The 20,262-nt window shown below is 34.4% G+C and overlaps 1 protein-coding gene across 2 annotated transcripts; it reads left to right on the top strand.

The window, feature by feature from the left end:
• The first annotated feature begins 394 nt into the window (after window positions 1-394).
• On the top strand, window positions 395-19,675 carry LOC129260605 (allene oxide synthase-lipoxygenase protein-like). 2 transcript variants are annotated; one of them, XM_064099612.1, is made up of 13 exons: window positions 395-592; window positions 5,851-6,378; window positions 7,158-7,202; window positions 7,942-8,070; window positions 9,114-9,211; window positions 9,810-9,942; window positions 10,464-10,559; window positions 11,735-11,949; window positions 12,954-13,213; window positions 14,805-14,905; window positions 15,433-15,606; window positions 16,051-16,214; window positions 17,472-19,675. In XM_064099612.1, the coding sequence occupies exons 2-13, from the start codon at window positions 5,893-5,895 to the stop codon at window positions 17,584-17,586; spliced, it is 2,016 nt and encodes a 671-aa protein (XP_063955682.1). In that variant the 5' UTR covers window positions 395-592; window positions 5,851-5,892; the 3' UTR covers window positions 17,587-19,675. The 2 variants fall into 2 exon arrangements, with proteins under 2 accessions (XP_063955682.1, XP_063955681.1); XM_064099611.1 differs by lacking the exon at window positions 395-592 and having other exon boundaries at window positions 5,850-6,378.
• The last annotated feature ends 587 nt before the right edge of the window (window positions 19,676-20,262 follow it).

The raw sequence follows: 20,262 nt of genomic DNA, 5'->3' as shown, positions 1-20,262 counted from the left end.
TTTATACGAGATTGGCACGTTCTTTCCCGGTTTCGCGTACCCAGCATCTATAGTCATGATAGTAGTGTTTATACGAAACAAACCAGATCATTTCCGATTATTGGCATCGTCTTCATCCAATCAGAAGCTTTGTTTCGACGTTGTCATTTCGGAGGAACTACTGTAAGTAGGCGTGACATGTTTTTCCCCTTTGATTTTTAAAGAGTTCCAGGAACGGCTGTAAAATAATCCTTGAAAAAGACTGAAACTAGTCAGAGGAATAGACGTATCGTCGCGTAAGTATACTAGGTGAAGATATAAAAGCTACTGATTTTCTGAACAAAATAACTACAAACGTTTAGATCTATAGACTCACAATAATCAGAAGTAGGTGGATCTCATTGGATCTGAGCAAGAAGCATCTTCAATCCTCTATCTCTGCAGCGTCAAGGTATTTTCAGCAAAGGGAATTAAATTAATAGCTGATTGTTGTGAGTACTATTGCTTTACGAAAATCGAAAGTATAATCTGTAGCCAGTAACTTCAGTCATGCAACTGCTTTTTGGGGTCTAGAACTCATTTTCATATTACAAACGAGATCTTCACTGATTACGTAAGTATGCATTTTTTAAAAAACTTTTGCATCCCTTTTTTAATAAAGAAAAATAAAAGTAAGGCGCAAAGAAATGTGGTAATGCCTTGCCAATCTTACTTACTCTCGGTGTACACCTTTCAGTTGAAGAGCGTAAGTTGGATCATTACAGTTATTCAGCATAGGCCTACTCTCAATATTAAAACAGTGAAAACTAGCGAAACGCTGAAAATTTCATGAAAATCGGATGTAAAATAAGAAAGTTATGACATTTTAAAGTTTTGATTATTTTTCACAAAAAGTGATATGTAGAACTCAAATGAGTCAGTCGATGATGTCCCTCACTCACTATTTCTTTTGTTTTTTATTGTTTGAATTATACAATATTTTCATTTTTTATAGATTTGACAATAAGGACCAACTTGACTGAATCATATAGTTTTAATCAATGCTCATTCCACATGTTAGGGAGGAATTAATTGTTGTTTCATTCGACAATGAGGAGGAAAATAGAATATTCCCTATTTGAAATAATAAAATACAAAAGAAATAGTGAGTGGAAGACGTCATCAGTATCCTCATTTGCATACCCACCAGGATGTGCCTGTAACTGTTTTGTGAAATTAAGCGAAACTTTAAAACGTCATAACTTTCTTATTTTACATCCGATTTTGATGAAATTTTCAGTGCTATGCTTGTTGGATTTTTCTTATTTATTCAAATCAATTTTTTGTTGGGGTGGACTTATCCTTTAATAATTTATGTATTCATTTGCTTATTAATTCAACATACACTTGTATTTATGCAGGATAAAAAGAAATAATCGAATCAGAATAGATGTTTTTATCGATGTCCTGTGAATATGTATACATACATAAAAATTAATTCCAATGATAACAATACAGATCTAAAAAATAAAGTAAAGTAAAAGTACGGTATAAAGAAATAAAAACTATTAAAAGTAGATTCAATTAGGATTATGTCAGACCAGTATGAGATTAAAAGAAGAAGGAAAGGTCAGCGAAAAAGCACGAACAATACACTCTCTAACACATACCGTCACGAAACATTAAATTTAGTAAACAGTATTTTTTAAGACAGTACTATAAATATAGAATATTATTGAGATTCTTTATTAAAAAAGTTTTGTGAAATATTTTATTAGGCGCATCATATTTATATTAAGCTCTTATAGAGTTGATACAAAATCAATGTGGTTCATTCAAAGTAATCATGGTTATACAGTTGCGTCAGGGTCTTGTGACATAAAGGTGTTAAAAATAGAGAAATGTAACCAAACTATTATTATGTCGTGAAACCCTTCCCCCCCCCCCCCTTTTAAATTTTGGCTTGTCAAATATATTTGGAATAAAAGACCCTTCATTTTGTAGTGTGAAACCCTTTATTTATTTTTCAATTTTTTCTTGTTAAATTTCTCTGGACCAAAATAACCTTAATTTTTCATCTTGTAGTGTGAAACCCTTTTTGGGGTCAAATTTAGATCAGCACCCCCAGTAAAAAAAAATCGTTCCCATGGCCCTGATTCAGACTACTGTCGCAGCGTCCTGTCACATAAAAAGACAAGTCCACCCCAACTGAATGTCCACCCCAACTAAAGCATTACACTGATAATTTCATCACAAACGGATGTAAAATAAGAAAATTATGACAGTTAGAGCTTTAATTTATTACAAAACAGTTATATGATGTGGTTTCCCTTCCATTTTCTAGAACCTGTGAGAAATCTTCATATTTAGATTATGAGTTTATGTGATAGGTATTTTTCACTTTTGGATCGAAACTTCGTAATATTCTCGAGCTATTCCATTGTCATACAATCATTATATCGCAATATTTCTTCTTGCTTTTTGTCTTTAAAAATGGTCAATGGTCATTCAAATGTTTATTGGAGTGGATAAACATGTAGTATACTATACAGTAATTACTATATGGTAAAGCATTGAAGGGGACTACAATGTCATTCTCCTCCAAACAAAAACTCTGATTAGTAAACTCACTTGATTCATTCCAAAAAACACTGCAAATCACATTGATATGTTTTTAAGATTTTCATGAATACTTTATGTCGTTATTAGTCTATTAGTGATTTTGATTTTTTTTGTAATACTTTTTGTTCTCATTGATTATTATGTTATTTTGTTTACGATTGTATGTATTATTGTTTTGTTGTTTTTAATTTCTGTTGTAACAGGGACCCTTGGTCGAGCAGTTTTTATAACTGAAAGGCTACCCTCATAAAATAAAACGTCAACCCCCCCCCCACATTTTCACGCAAGGGAGCGTAACGACAAAGCAAGACCTAAATATACGAATGCGAGATGATTATTCTTTAATATACTGACCTAATATCAGGACATTCTAAGCCCCATATGAATCGCGAATAGGATACAAATCTCAATAAACAAAAGAATGCAAGCTTATCATTTTTCTTTTTCAAATACTGAACTGAAAAGTGGAATTATCATTCGAAGAAATGGAAAGAACACTTCCGGTTCTCGAACTACAGTGCGTCCCAAAAAAAACTATACACTTTTGAAATGGCTGCCAAAAAAAAAATGTAGCACATTGGGGGAAAAGACTTATAGATATGGAAAGCCAATAAAGTCAACTTTAAAATGACACCAAAAAGTTGGAAAACTATTCATGCTTGAGCGAGCACTGCCCACTGAAACAAAGGGTATGGAAATTAGGGTGGGCTGGAATTAGCCTTCCAATTTTTTAAAGGTTTTTTTGTTTGGTACCTTCAAAGTTGAGGGTTATTTGGTGAATTAAAGATCAGTTGTGATCAGTTTGTTGTTTGTGAAAATATAATGCGTTATTAAATTGAAAGTGTATGCATGAGTGATCATGAATTGCAATTTTTAGTGCAGCATTTTGTCTTTATCATGTGGATCTCAACATTGTGTTCATGACAGTCAGGAGAAGAGGGGGGTAATATGACTTAGGTAAGAGAAGTACGTTGATGGGATAAAGGTCAACAAAACATTTAGCAACCCCTCCCTCCATCTCACCCCCCCCCCGCTTCTCTCCTCCTGAGAGGCTAAGCACGACTAGGCTGGGCAGGAATTAGCCTTACAGTTGTTTTGAGTGGTTAGTCCTTTGGAACTTGCTAAGCTAACTTAATGAGTGAGATAAGTTTTGGTTTCTTAGGCAAATTTCATGAGTTACTAAATTGAAATTTAACATGAGTGAACAGGAATTGCAATTTTAGTGTAGCTATAAAGTGTGTTCGTGAGAGTCAGAGTAATGTGATGGTACCTGTTACGAGCAAGAGGGCGAGATATGCTAAGACTTGGTTAAAAGGACATTCCTCTTCTTTTTGTCCTTTTACAAATTAAAAGTCATATGTACCCTCCCCTCTCCACCTCCATTTCCCAGCCCCCCCCCCCCTCTCTGTCTCACTTCCTGGATTGTAGTCTATTCAAAACTCAACTGCCAGGTGACCGGTGGCTGATGGTCAGTTTTTTTTTGGAATGATTACCAAGAAATTTAATGATAATGGTGATTTATTAAATAGTTTATTGAAAAAACTGAATGTTTGATTGATCACATTGCACATTGAATGAGTTGATTTACTGATAAATTGTTGATTAAATGATTGATAGGAAAAAGCTGATGCCCCAATTCAGAATTAATCATTAAATTAACATTCTGCTCTGGACTTCACGTATACATGACAATAGCCATCAGTATCTCAGCAGGAGGGGAGGGCGGGAAAGAGGGAGTGAAAGAGGGAGGGGGCGGGGACTGAATGTTCTGTTGACCCTTATATCAACCTACTTCTCCCACATATCTCACCCCCTATTCTCCCGACTCCCATGAACACATTGCTGACATCCACATGATAAAGTTGAAATGCTGCCCAAAAAGAGATTCAAATGATAAAGTTGAAATGCTGCCCCAAAAGTGTAATTTGTGTTCACTCATGCATTAAAGTTCAATTTAATAATTTATAAAATTTGCTTAAGCAACCAAAACTGGTCACGGTTGGTAATTAATTATCACAACGCCCTTAACTTTGCAAGTTCGAAAGGATTTGCCTCTCAAAAACTGACATAAATTGGAAGGCTAATTCCAGCCCACCCTAATTTTCATACCCTTTGTTTCAATGGGCAGTGCTCGCTCAAGCATGAATAGTTTTCCAACATTTTGATGTCATTTTAAAATTGACTTTATTGGCTTTCCATGTATGTAAGTCTTTTTCGCCAAAGTGCTACATTTTTTATTTGGCAGCCATTTCAAAAGTGTATAGTTTTTTTTGGGACGCACTGTAGAATAGCAATTTATTGGTCAAAAGGATCTGTCATACTTGACTGCTTGAGATTTCCTTATCGGGCTGAGTTTCATTCTACTATCCTACATTGGTACATGGACCTACTACTCTTCATGCTCTTGGTCCATGATTTATATAACTAGATTTCCTACAAATTTTCAATTGAATTTGCTTTTCATCGTTTGCTGCGCTCACTCGTAATAATATAGGATTTTGGGGGTACAATATTGAAAGCAAGTTTGCAAATAATACTTCGCTTGTATATAAATATTTTCTAGAGAGCTGACCAAATAAAACTTTCTTTTTTATCTATAAAACCAAAAGTTCAGCAAAAAAAAAAGATGTTTAGCATGCTTCGTTCCTAATGGTGGGTAATATTATAAGAATTAAAAAAATAAAAGTCCACTTGAACATTAGATTATATTAGATATATATATATATATATATATATATGTATATATTGACCACGCTCCCTCGCATACGATATTACGGTCCACCCTTGAATGGTGAATCAGTTTCATTGCTACGTCCGACTGTGATATAGGTTTTAATATGCCAAATTTTACCGTAAAAAGTAGTAAATTCCTTGGCACTAACATGTGTCGTTTTGGGGAAAGTGATGTCAGAATTAAAACCGACAATGATGGATGCTATTCCCCCTTTTGAAACGAACTTAATTTAATATTTGTTAGTCCTCTAATGTCATATTTGCCTCCCTGACAGGGAATGCCAGTGATCATTACCATGAGTATCGCAATCGATCCTCACCACTGTCACCATCGCCACCCTCATCACCCTCATCACCATCATCATCCTCATCATCACCACCACCACCATCATCACCATTATCATCAAAATCATCATCATCTTCATCATCATCACCATCATCATCATCATCATCATCATCATCACCACCACCACCACCACAATCATGTTATCATTACCATTTGATGTAGTTTGCTTGCCTATGTTTATATTTTAACAGCCATACTATCTTGGAACAATACCGTCATCACTGATCATCAGCATGGGCACCGGAATTTCCAAGGCGACCACCAAACACACCTTGTACGTCAAAACGGGTGACCGATTTGGTATGGGAACAGACGCCACTGTCTCTGTTGCGTTTTACAACGACAAGGGACATTGTTCTCGTCAATTCAAGCTCAATAGAATCTTTCATGATGACTTGCGGACCGGTCACATGGACAAGATACAGGTTGGTCTGGAGAATAGCTTTGGATATCCCGTCTGCATAGAGCTGACTCGGAACAATGTAGGGGTAGGGTCAGCCTGGTTCTGTGAATTTATTCAAATTGTGAACACCAAGACCAAGAAGGAACACACGTTTCCAGTTGATCGCTGGGTGAATCCAAACCCTCCTATCAAATTGAAGGAATACGATACTGTTCTCCCACAGGATGATGAGAACAAAGTTCAGAGACAGAACGAACTACAGAGAAAGAAGGATCTCTATGTCCCGATCATCAATCAAATGACTGGCACGCTTACCGTAAGTCATTCAATTTAATCCATTTCGCAAAAAAAGACAAAAATAATAGGAAAATTTTATAATTATACATTACAATCACTCAAATGTTACAACACTAATGACCGATACGGACTTTTCCATTGAATATTTTAATTTAATGAAAACTTTTGACAGATTATTGTGACTGTTCAGTATTGATTGTATTTTAGACCTCACCATTCACATGTTCCATTAACCTTATTTTCTATGACATAATATTGCAATTTTAATTGTCGTTTTGTTTATACATTTAATCAATTTCCATTGGGTTCTCATGCATTATTCATATTATTTATTATTAAGAATTTGAAGAAAACTGAAATGAATAAAGAAAACAAAACAATACATTACTACAAAGTCCAAGAGACAGGTGCATATCAGTAACAGGGGCATGTACTTCTTGCAGAAATAGCGCCTCCACTTTCCGTAGTGATACAAATATTTAAAGGCAATTTTGTATTTTCATTGGTTGAGGACATTTGAGTTTTTTGCTTAATTTCCATGAAATTCTGAAGTGTTCGATCCACTTTCTGTGACTCATAATTGACTATGTAAGACTTCCCTCATTACCCACCCCTGCTATATCTCTAAAACAATACACCGAATGTAAAATAATTTTGTTAACTTGGTATGCATCATCGGGATCTTTTTTTTTACATTTTATTTATTTTTATTGACCAGATGATCTGACAAAAAAAGAAGAACCAAATAGCAAAAATGCTGATGACTTTATCCTTCTTGTTTTTTTTTTAATCTTTCAGTACAAGGACCTTCCTCCTGACGAAAACTTCACCATCAGATCAACAGTAAGTGTTCTGAAATCGTGGAGGTGCCATGGCCGAGTGGTCTAAGGCGCCTGGCTATACATAAAAAGTCCCGGGTTCGATCCCCGGCCGCGGCACCCATGCCCGTGAGCAAGGTCATTAATCTACAATGCTCTTTTATCCTGCTTTCAAGTAAATGGAAATGCTATATGTATTAGTGTTAACTAGGTGTGCACTTATTTAAAAAAAAAGTGTTCTGAAAAATTACAAAAAATTATTTTGGTTTATTATGGATCCATAATATCCCTTCAAAAATATTTTCATATTTGAAAGGGAGGGTGTCGTATTACGTTTTCACTATCAGTCACTATGACTTCAAATGAATAAATTGCGTGTCTGGGTGGCAGGTTGGAGCAGGCTTGCAGCGAGCCGCAATCAGTCTTGTTAAACTCTCCTTGATCGAATTACCGCAATGATATCGGTTGATCAGGTATTATTGTGGCAGCTAGTATAGGCCCTAAATGTGCCTCAGTGCCTTTATTTTTTGTAAAAATGGTTACTCTCCTTATTGTGCGGACCCAATTCTGTTATTCTTTATTCTTATTTTTCTTTATTCTGTGATAAAAATGGAGTCTCCGATGAGTAGCATTTACTTCGTGAAATGCTCAACCATTTTACGGTTAAAAGGTTGAATACTGTCGTTGCAAAAGTTCAATTTTCATGATTGAAATGCCAGAGTGAGTTGAACAAGCCTAATGTAGAATTTCTCATTTCGTTCCAGTTTCACCTTCTTGCAAATGGAGTGAAGCTCCTTGGAGAAGCGGCGCTGATGAATGTCACCTTAGATAACTGGACATCGTTGAAAGAGATTGAGGACATTTATCGAGAACCACACTTCCCAATACCGATGGTGAGCGGTGTGGGTAGTGGTCAGCCATTTCAATACCGAGTATACTGAAAACGAATTTGGGATTCTTTGTGTATTTATTTGCTGGGCAAAACAAATAAATTTATTGGTAAAACTATCTCAATAAGGTAACTTGACAAACCCTCGATTTTAAACAAGTATTGGGTGGAACTTTGATCATTCTATTTAAAGGTCAAGTCCGCGCCAGGAAAAATGTTGATTTGAATCAGTAGAGAAAATCAAAGAAGCATAACGCTGATAATTATGACGTTTTCAAATTTTGCTTATTTTTCACACAATTATATATGCACAACTCATTGATATATAAATGAGAACCTCAGTGATGTTCTTCACTTACTACTATCCTTTTCGTATTATTTTGAATGATACAGTATTTAATTTTTACAGTATTGACAATGACCAACTTTACGGAACCACAATGTTAAATCCTCATATTCAGGGAGAAATAAAACTTTGTTTCACGTAACAATGAAGACTGAAATTAAAATATTTAATATTTCATTATAACGAAATTCAAAAGAAATAGTGAGTGATGTTATCGTTCCCCTCATTGCATTCCGACCAGAATGTACATACTGTATAACTGTTTTGTAAAATGAACCGACATTGTATAATGTCATAACTTTCTCATTTTACATCCGATATTGGTGATTTTTTTCAGTGTTATACTTGTTTTATTTTTTTTCTTTTATTCAAATCTACTTTTTTGTTGGGGTGGAACTGGATGAACATTTGTTCAATATCTCGACCAACGATTCGTCATAATCTGGGCAAACCCTTGACGATCAAATTTTCGACTTCCTTTATACATGCAGTTATCATGGTTATACAACTTTGACCAAAATTTGTTATTTTCGAATACTAATTTTTAAGTTTATTGCGTTATAATTTTCACGCTTAAATGAGTTGAACACCAATACATTCAATGGAGTTTTACTTCCTCAGATTAATAAAATTAGTTTTATGACAAATATTCATTGAAATCAATCTTGATTTCTTGTTTTCTTCAAATCTTGATATTGAAGGGAGTGCAGTGTTGGAGGTCAGACAAAGAATTTGGCAACCAGAGACTGGCGGGGTGCAACCCAGCGATGATTCGACGGTGTACTTCAATACCAGTGAAGTAATATTCTGATTCCCATCCCTTTTCTTTTCATGTTTATACTCACTAAAAGAAAAGAAAGATAAAGACAGTTTAAATCTGCACCCTAACTGCAACAACGGTAGAACTTTCTGGGTGCAATTATTGCACTTTAGAGGTGAATGAGGTGCTAAAGGGCACTTTTCTGCTCCTGCTTGCACCCTGAGATACCCATCATCACCCTCGATGTGCAATGATGATCATTTAAGAAAAAATGCTCATTAAAATAATAAATAATAAATTTCGTTCCGCTTAACAAATCCTTACAGCAATATTCTGTCTAGGGACAAAAATAGTGACTCCAGAATGTTTCTAATGTAACAGTCAATGGCTATATAACAACATTTGACATCGTATTTCAATCATTATGAAAAGGTGAATGTGTCAAGAATCATAATAAAACACATTGGTGCACGAACCCCTCTATTTTGCTCTCCTCACTGAAGAATAAAAATTAATTTAAAATTTGTATTCAAACATGTTAAAGTTGATAGATTCTGCCCGGTTTTCGTCTTCCAGACACACAAGCTCCAAATAATAACAAAAAGTATTTTATCCTTCGCCTTTTCCCTACATAAAGTTTTGCTGTGGATGAGAAGGAGCTCGAACCCCTGATCGCAGGACTTACAATCCAAGAAGCTATCGATCAAAAACGTCTCTTCATAATAGACTATAAGTTTCTCCAAGGTTTACCTTGTACGGAAAACAGAGAGGTTTGTCTTAATTTATAATTCTATCCCAACGATAAATTGATTAAAATTTCTAAAAAGCAGTTTTTAAAAAGTTTCATAATATAAATTTAACTTTTTGATTTAAATTCACAACATTCTTACCTGCAGAACACATGCAGGTCGTAAGCAATAGAGAAAACAATAAAATTAAATAAGTATCACACACCATTTATTTAATCGTAATAATTTTATGAATTTAGGAAATTTTTAATATCTAAAATGTTTGTTTTGCTTTGAAGCTTATCAAACATGGAACATGATCTGTCTTGAATCCTCCTGGAACAAGTGCAATTACAATTTTTACTTGCTGATTCGATGATTTTTTTTTCAAACATCAATCTATTCAGATTGATAAATTTGAATATCATGTGAATATAGCTTATTCTGGAGTATCGCCAAAATATTCTAAGCCATATTTTGACTTGGGAACGCCCTTACATTACTTAATTCTTAAACGTACTTTTGAAAACTAATGGCTTATATTCTCATTTTTGATTTTTCAGATATGTGCTCCTCTAGCCCTTTTCTTCGTCAACAAGGAGAAATATTTGATGCCAATTGCAATTCAGATCAATCAAGATCCAGCACCAGATAATCCGGTATTTTTCCTCATTCCGCTTCATTCAAAGAATGAGTTTAATTAAGTTGCAGTAATCCTCTAAATAATTTTATGGGTATGAGCAAGAGGACACCTCTTTGGGCACCCAAACCACTAAACCGGGGGGGGGGGTAGGGGCATCTATTCATTTAAGCTAGTCCTTATTTTTCTCACGACTCGACCTTTGAGTCGCGCGATTGGTGATCCTTTTTGTTGTAAGTGATTTAGCTCCCAAGAGAGGGTCACCAGTCGTTCGTAAAGTCGTTTGTAACTCACTAACAGCTTTTTGAAATATCCACCTGGTATCTGACTTGCATGTTTATTTGTTAGGTATACATCTTCTTTTCACTGAAATAAAAGGAAACATCTTTTCGTTTAATGAATCCAGCGAGCAATGATGAAAAACACACAATATTTCATCCGATATTGCTGATTGACTAAAATGAGAAAGAATTGAAATAGCGACAGTTTAACCATTTTTTATAACAAATGTTACACGGAGGCATCGGGTAACAACCAGGGACCTGGACGATTTTTTTTAAAGGGATGCTGGTATTTTAAAAAGCACCCCACAAAAAATGAAATAAAAAGGTTTTCACTCCAAGTTGAAGGAGATTTCAATTTAAAAATAATTGACAAACAAGCAACAAAAAGTGGTTTTCACTCAAAAATGAAGGGGATATTGATCAGATAAAATAATATTACAAGCAAAACAACAAAAACAAGGTTTTCTTTCTCAAATGAAGTAGATTTTGGTCAAATCATTTGAGCTTACCAACCTAATTTCAAGGGTTGTAAGCACGCCTGAAAAATATTGAGATTGATTCAGTATTCCCAGTACCCATGCTTCTCAGGGCTATGTTATCGTTAGATGACAGTATGCCAGGTTTATTCAGTTTGCCATGTTAGCAGTCAATTTAAAACAATAGTTGGGGTACACACAATCAGGCAATGACGAAACAGGTTTCGATGTGCATGGTGTGGTGTTCCAGTAAGAAGCTGAAACGTGTTCTGCAATTTAGCACAAGAACAGGGGCCCGTTTCATAATCTTTTCATAATAACAAATTTGCAATAACAGTTAAAAGCTACTGAAATCCTTCAATCTGTTTGGCTGATAGTTAACTAGCGACAAACACTACAATTGTCTCTTAAACAAAATTTAATGACGCACACAGGTGTTTTATCCGACGGATTCCGAATATACTTGGCTAATGGCAAAATGTTACTTCAACTTGGCCGATTCATCGGTTCATGAGTCAGCAAGTCATCTTGGATTCACACATCTCTTCGGTGAAACAGTTGTCATAGCAACCCATCGTTACCTATCTCAATCTCATCCTCTATTTCGTCTTCTTGCTCCTCACTTCTTGTATCTACTAGCCATCAATAGGTAATAATCGTGTCTTTAAAGAAATATAATTTAAAACCAAATGAAGGTAAAATATATATTTCTAAAAACAACTTGTAGATTCTGATAAAACTTCAGTCTATTCATTACCTTTATGTTATTGATACAAGTATTGAATTTCAAAGGTCCGTTGACTATAACTATTGACCTTACGTAGGTATGAGTACAAGACCATACAAATTTCTAACTGGTTAACTTGGAAAAATCATCCAAAGAAAAAGGAAGAAAATAAACTTACATTCTTACATAATTTCCATGCCAACGTCCGTTCATGTTTCGGAAAACAAATAGTTCTGTTGTCTTTGTAATAACAATATTGGATTTAGGGGCAAGTAACTTATCATCTAAGGCAAAAAATATCAAACGTTTTGGGCTACATAACAATTAAACTTTTATGTCCCACTCAGTCTCATTTTCTTCAAACAATTGCAATAGCCCAATCATGCTACAAAGTGAATGTTCATTATTTCATTATTAAATCTCTCTATTCTAGGTTTATATGGCGTCCTAAAATAGTAATACTTATGTTGATATGTAACAAATTTACAAAATTATGCTGTACCTTACAATATAGAACGTAAAATAAGCTAAAATTAGATCGAAATGAATGAAAAGCTCTATAGTTGCTTGATAAAAATAATCATGTTGTGTATATGCAGATTTTTTTTCTCAGAATATCAAGTTTTTATTGCTGAGTCTCGGATCAGATGTTAGGATTTGTTTTAACAATGGATAAATTACGTTCATTTGTGATATCATTTTAGTAAGGCCATGTCTGATTTGATTGGAGAGGGCGGCTTTGCTGAGTCTCGGATCAGATTTTAGGATTTGTTTTAACAATGGATAAATTACGCTCATTTGTGATATCATTTTAGTAAGGCCATGTCTGATTTGATTGGAGAGGGCGGCTTTGCTGAGTCTCGGATCAGATTTTAGGATTTGTTTTAACAATGGATAAATTACGCTCATTTGTGATATCATTTTAGTAAGGCCATGTCTGATTTGATTGGAGAGGGCGGCTTTGCTGATGAAAATATGAACATAGGAAGAATTGGCATGGCGGAAATCGTCAAACGTGCTTCTGCAACTTGGCGGTTGAACGTAGAGGGCTCTCTCCACGCTGACCTTGAAGAGAGAGGAGTCTCTGATCCTGAGATTTTACCCAACTACCACTACCGTGATGACGCCATACTCCTACACAGAGCAATGCACAGCTATGTGGAAGAGGTCGTGGAACATCATTATGGTAAGACAAGGGCCGTAACTTTTTGTCATAAACAATATTCGAAATCATCAAGTTCATTTATTTCATTCACCATAAACACGAGTACATAAAGAAGAGAATTATAAAAAACAATTAAAGGTAAGAAAATACTAAATACAACTACATATAACCGGTTTTATGGGAATAAGAGACGACAAGAAAGAGCTAGAAGCCGTATAAATGTCGACCGCTTTGTACATAGGTTAAAGCAAATACATTATCACAGAAGAAAATAATAAACAACAACAGATGGATGGGGGAGGGGTGAAGACACGTAAACAAAGAAGATGTATTTAAAAATGTAGTGAATCAATTAAGATCAAGCAAACTGAAAAGATAGGACTTGAATTGTTTTTAAAAACTATTTAAAGAAGGGATATTTCTTAAATGTATTGGGATATTATTTTAGACTGACTATGGGACCTTTAAAATAAATTGAATTTTTGAAACATTGGTTCTAATCTTTGGTAAATTAAAATTCATGGCAGTACGAGTATTATAATCAAGAAAAGTATTATTGAGGGAAAATGTGGAAAGTATTTGAGGTGGTAACAATCTTTTTGAAGACAGAAACATAAAAGTGGCAATATTAAAGAATTTGTGTCGGATACATTTAACATATTTAACTGAAGAAAAGTGGATATGAGTGGGCATTATAAGGGGTATTAATCAAATCGTCTTTTTCTGAAGTATGAATTATTTTGAAATAAAATAATCACCTAATTTGCACAAACAAAATGGCTGCCATACTGACCATTTACAATCTTATTTCTACAATATATTTGTAAAGTATTCGCTTTCATTGTCATCGATTGTGGATAATGCAAAATCCTGCATACAAAATGTGTATCATTCGTGAAATTTGTCATATTTATTTATTTATTTATTTATGATTGATTGATTGATTATGCAAATTTATGCACGTTTTGCAATATCATGGTATAATCAAATAAGTTCAAAAGTTTATTATTTTTAGTACAGATAGCTCCCCGCATCATTATGAATTAATCTCACATTCCCTTGCCAACATCACCTGAAGCTGAGGCCGATTTTTTACGACAAGATGACAGATAAGATACTACCCCATCGATGAAACCTCATTACAGTAATTTCTAAACGTTCTTACGAAGCTGAGGTCAGCAATCCTTTAATGTTTTGTTATCCAAAAGGATATGTAGGTTTCGCGCCAAAAAAGTGCAATGAAAATGTATTATGTAAAAAGCAAGTTTCAGAAAAAAAAATGAGCGAACATTATTAATGAGGTTAAATGCCATAAAACGGGATCCCTCATAAGCATTTGCGTTGTATTCTTTGTTATATTTCTAATATTTTACTAATTTCGAAATGAGAGTGTATTCGAATTAACACATACATTTCTGCGCAAATCGTTTGTCACATGACTTAGTATGTTGCTTGTAATCTGCCATGTGTGAACGATTTACTGCATAATAATTTGGTCACAAAGCATAGAAGATATATTACTCATACTGTTAATGTCTAGTTTCAAACCTATAATCATAACTTAAATATTACATATTTTCTTGGACACACTGTCTATTCTTTTTTTTATCAGATACCCCTGAGAAGATTGCTAATGATTATGAACTTCAAGAATGGGCGTGGTTCTTGGGCGGTCAACCAAAGTGTGACGGGGAAATCACAGCTGGATTAAAGGTATTTTGCTTTTATCTCCACTTTGCTTCTCTTTCGTTCTTCGGTGAAAAACCTGTAGTGCCATTTTTTAATTTTTCTCTACTTATTCAAATCATTTTTTTGCTGGGGTGGACTTGACCTTTAAAAAAAAGTTTATGAACAAACTCAATGCAGCAATACACCAAATGCACAAACCCAATACACCAACTGAAATTCGAACGTAGATGGCGTAAATATTATATATATACTGAATGAAAGCCAACAAAACTCAATCAACAATAACAACATATTTCTTTAAAGAGTTGGGTAATTTAGAATTACAAATGATGTTGGCAGTAAAGTAATGAACCACACATTTTTTAGAGGACATGACATGCCGTATTGGACAAAATTCCTGAAAAGTTGCGAGGGAGCGAAATTATGAATATTTAGTTTTCTGATAGATTTTGAGATGATATTTAGTAAAAGATATACTTGCATCTCCTTTATCCTACATATTTTTATTGAATAATCTAATACAAAAACTATTTTCTTTGTACTCTCTGAAGGGATTTCCAAACGGAGGACAATTAAAGACGTCAAAAGAGATCACTATGGTTGTCACTGACTTGATATTTTTGCTCAGCGCTGGTCATGCCGCTGTGAATTTTGGTCAGTACGATAATTTCGGATTCCCTCCAGCCTACCCAGCTTGGTTAAATGGCAAACCACCACAGGACAAGGTAAGGGTCATGTTTACGATACATCTTCTCATCTCAAAAAAAGTGTTTTAAATGTCCAGATCTTAGGTCTTATTCTCCAAATAATTAAGCTTTGCATTCGCATAATTAATTTACGTTAGTAAAAACGTATATATATACGTATCCTCTTCATGACTTCATGATTTTCTTAGATGTCAGGCAGTGCTTATTTTTTTTAGGTCTACATCTCCCAATTTTTTAGCTAGCATCATAAAACAGCTTAATTTTGTAAAGTAATGGATACAAAATAATCTCATTTTAATAACGCATGTAAGTTTTCAAGAATTTACGATGACTGCATTTCCAGACGTGACATAAATCCAGGGTAAGATCCTACGCGTGTGGGGTTTAGGTGGGTTTTTTGAATTTATGTATCCTTTCTGCTTTACCTAATTGATCTACATCTTTAATTTTTCGCATTATTAGACTGCATTGTGTGAAAAGGATATCATCGACAAGTTAGCCAGCAAGAAACAAACTTTACAGACCATGGCTATCACCAAACTGCTTAGCACACGTGATAACAATCCAATAGGAGACTTCGAGCTTCAGTACTTGTATCATCCCGCAGACCTCGAAGCATTGGATAGGTAAGATATCACCTTCTCTAAAATCTTTTTTTTTGAGGATTTCATTTAATCATAATCGGATCTATATTGATAGCTCTTAGCTCATAAAACGTGACTAACCATCACGGCATCTCATCTAAATTCCTGCCATGTTGCTGCTAGATTAGTAACTCTCAATCTATACCTTCTCGTTATTCCATGAATAATACTAATAATGATAACGCAGTTCTTGTATAGCGCATATCACATTGGCCCGAATTTACAAAGGTGGTTTCATTTAAAACCAAGGATTTTAGAAACCATGGTTTTGAAAAGCTACCTTTGTAAATTCGGGCCATTATGTCATAACGTCCGCTTCCAAAGGACTTGGATATTATTACTTTAGCCCCGCAGCCTTTTACAGCGCGGTGGCATTTCAAGAAATAAATTCCTGCCATGTACCCATTCATCTCACCTGAGTTGAGTGCAGCACAATGTGGATGAATTTCTTGCTGAAGGAAATTACGCTATGGCTGGGATTCGAACTCACAACCCTCTATTTCAAAGTCAGAAGACTAATCCACTGGGCCACAACGCTCCTTGTTATTTACGCCAACTTCCACATGTATATTTTTGTGTGATCGTTGTTTAGAATAAGATCGCATTTATTGACATGATGAAGTTCTTGATGTAAAAAACAAACCACTAACCATGCTTCAAGATCCATTATTGTTTACTTGGTAGACTGTACTTACGAAGTTAATTGCTTATATAAAATTGTAATCATTATTTGTTTTTTTAGTACGCCCTAAGATATCTGTTTCAAAATTTGATCTTGCATTTTTTATGGGTCTCCTTAAGAAAAAAGAGGAAATATATCAATAATAATAATATTAATAAAAATAATTGTAAATCTATATTGCGCAATATCTATTTGGATATACTCAACTGTGCATTAAAATACATAACAGTTAAGCAGAAAAACAATTATTAACAGGATACGCAAAAATTTTAGAAGTAAATTTAAGTTCGCTTAATTAATCGAAGAAAAATAAGTAAAGATTAATTATTTCTACAAAATACATAACAAAAAAAGTGACTTATTTATTAAAAACTCTCTTGAAAGAGGTGGGATTTCAGTTTAGTTTTAAATAAGTTGACAGAGGATGCATTTCTTATTGAGGAAGGGAGACTATACCAGAGTTTGGGTGCAGCACTGATAAAGGCACGGTCACCTATAGTGTAATCTTTGTTTTACATCAAACTACCAATATTAACATAATTCTATTATGTCTTCAGATTCCGTGCTGAGCTGAAAAGAATCGGTACCATTATTGACGAAAGGAACAAGACAAGAGAAGAGAAATATCTTTGGTTACATCCATCTGAAGTACCCAATTCCATATCAATCTAACAAGTTTCAACGTGAAGACAGCATAAAAAACAAAAACTAGGTTCATGACCATGCACAGCGGGGACCAAGGGGCAGTTGCCCCCCAGAAATTGTGAAAACTTACATTTTCTCTGAAAATCTCCACAAAATTCAACAAATGTTTGCATGAAGTCCTTTAGTTTCACACTACATGCTCTACAACAGCGCTTCTCAAACGAAAGTTATACGTGCGCTAATATGAATAATCATTGCGTATCTTTGAGTCGAGACAAGTAGTCGTATCGCTTTCTTAAAATTTTGGTAGGTGGGCCTCGAAAAAAAATTGAGAGTCAAAGTGGTCCTCGAGGAAAAAAAGGTTGAGAAGCGCTGCTCTACAAAATGGAACGAGCGCCCCAACATGTCCAATGACAAGCTCGGCCGCTTCGCTCCCTCGCTTTTAAGTTTTTCGAAAAAGTTTACTCTGACTCGTCCTGCCCCCGAACAAAATATTTCTGCGTACGGTCATGACTATAGGTACAAATTTTATCATGTTTATTGGCATACTGTGAAAAACGTAAAACTTATAAACGATTAAAATGACAAAGATTCACAATTTATAAAGTATAATACGAGGTAAGGTGTGGTTGTCCGTTACTTTGCCAATGGTTATACTGAACAATGTTTATACTGAACAATGGTTTTACTGAACAATGGTTTTACTGAACAGTATTGGATCTTGAAGGTTGTGACAATCTCTTTAATAGAGGTTTATCTTTTGTATGATGTTATAAAATATTTTTATATTCCTTTCACTTGTTTTGAAGTGTGACAATTTACATTTTATTGTTATTGTTGCTGTTGCTATTTTGCACATATTCGGGTCTTTCATGTATATATATTTGATAATTAAAATGATTAATGTATATAAATTGCTTAGAGTGGAGGAAGTAAAATCTCAACCTAATTTCAACATAAGATTTAATGATTAAATACCCATGTTCAATTTGTAATAAATCTGTTAAAATAAATCAAAAGGCTTTGTTATGCACTGTATGTTCACAGTGGGTGCATATAGTTTGTGGCGGGGTCTCAAGAGAGACCTATGATTCAGATGAACTGTTTGAAAATTGGCAGTGCCCGAAATGTATTCTCCAAAGTGTATTACCTTTTTGGAATGATCCTGATCTATCTACTGAAGTCGTGTATAACTGTAATAATATTTCTGTCGACGCACATGATGATAGGTCAACCGAAACTAATGATTTTGCTCTAAAAGATATTAAAGGTATAAAATTAGCTCATCTTAATGTCAGAAGCATTGTTAATAAAGTTGCTGATTTACAATGTTGGCTGAATAATAACCCTTTTGATCTACTAGGAGTGTCAGAAACATGGTTAACAAAAGAACATTCTGATAGCTTGATTTCTGTTAAAGGTTATAAGTTTGAGAGGAAGGATAGATGTACTCATGGAGGTGGAGTGGGATGTTTTATATCAGAAAATTTATCGTATATAAGGAGATTGGATCTTGAATCTGTTGCCTTAGAAATAATTTGGTTGGAGTTGCAACGTAGCAATAGTAGCTCATTATTTATTGGTATATTGTATAGAAAACCGGATAATCATTTAGATTTTTTTGACAGTCTTGAAAGTAATCTTGAGAAATTGTATACAGTTACAAAACAAAGAGGGGTACCTTGGATAAATGATGATTTTTGGTGTTAGCACGCGAAAGGGATTATTATCGAAAGCAATTTAGAAAAACAAGATTAATTTATTGGTGGAATAAATTTCAGTTTTCCCGTAACAGAGTAATAACTTGATTAAAAATTTGAAAAAGAAGTATTATCAGGACAAATTTAAGGACTGCGAAAATGACATTAAAAAGAACTGGAACATTTTATCGAAGCTTATACCTAAGAAAAATAAAACCACGAGTCATGATGTTAAATTAACAATTGATAATGATCAAATACCTAACAATGAAATAGCTCACGTTCTAAACAAAGCCTTTAATGAAGTCGGCTCAAGGTTGAAAGCCGCTTCGGCTAATTTTTCGAAAGATTTATTAAACAATTTACAAACTCTGTTTATTCCAGATTGTGAATTTAAATTCTATGCAATCAAAAAGGAGTATGTTTTGAAAGAACTATTACATATTGATTGTTCGAAAGCGGTCGGAGTAGATGGCGTTCACCCTAAGTTTCTTAAGCTGGCAGCAGAGAGTATAGCTGGCCCTTTAACCCATTTATTTAATGCAACTTTACAAACTAGTGTTATTCCAGAAGATTTCAAAACAGCAATAATTACTCCTGTACATAAGGGAGGATCATTTGATATTGACAATTATATACCAATTTCTGTGCTTCCAGTCCTGTCCAAAATACTAGAGAGAGCAATACATGATCAATTGTATAAGTACTTAAATGTAAATGATCTACTTGCAAATTGTCAGTCTGGCTTCAGACCGTCTTATTCTACTGCCACCTGTCTAACTGAGATTACAGACTTTTTGTATGATAAAATGGACCGAAAACATGTTACTGGTGGTATTTTCTTGGACTTACGCAAAGCTTTTGATGTTATTCCTCACAATTTCATACTTGCAAAACTTAAGTACTATGGTATGACTCGACTATACAACTGGATGGAATCGTATTTAACAGACAGAAGGCAATTTGTAATGATTAACAGTTGTCGCAGTGAATTTTTGAAGAT

Source organism: Lytechinus pictus, chromosome 5, assembly GCF_037042905.1.
Source record: "Lytechinus pictus isolate F3 Inbred chromosome 5, Lp3.0, whole genome shotgun sequence".
Taxonomy (NCBI): Eukaryota; Metazoa; Echinodermata; class Echinoidea; order Temnopleuroida; family Toxopneustidae; genus Lytechinus; species Lytechinus pictus.
This window is presented reverse-complemented; position numbering and strand designations above follow the sequence as displayed.

Bases quoted from the DNA above. Each gene is read 5' to 3' on its own strand.
- LOC129260605 (XM_064099612.1), top strand. From the start codon at position 5,893: ATGGGCACCGGAATTTCCAAGGCGACCACCAAACACACCTTGTACGTC. The intron at 15,607-16,050 runs GTAAGGGTCATG...TCGCATTATTAG, and splicing joins GCAAACCACCACAGGACAAG to ACTGCATTGTGTGAAAAGGA. The intron at 16,215-17,471 runs GTAAGATATCAC...TTATGTCTTCAG, and splicing joins GACCTCGAAGCATTGGATAG to ATTCCGTGCTGAGCTGAAAA.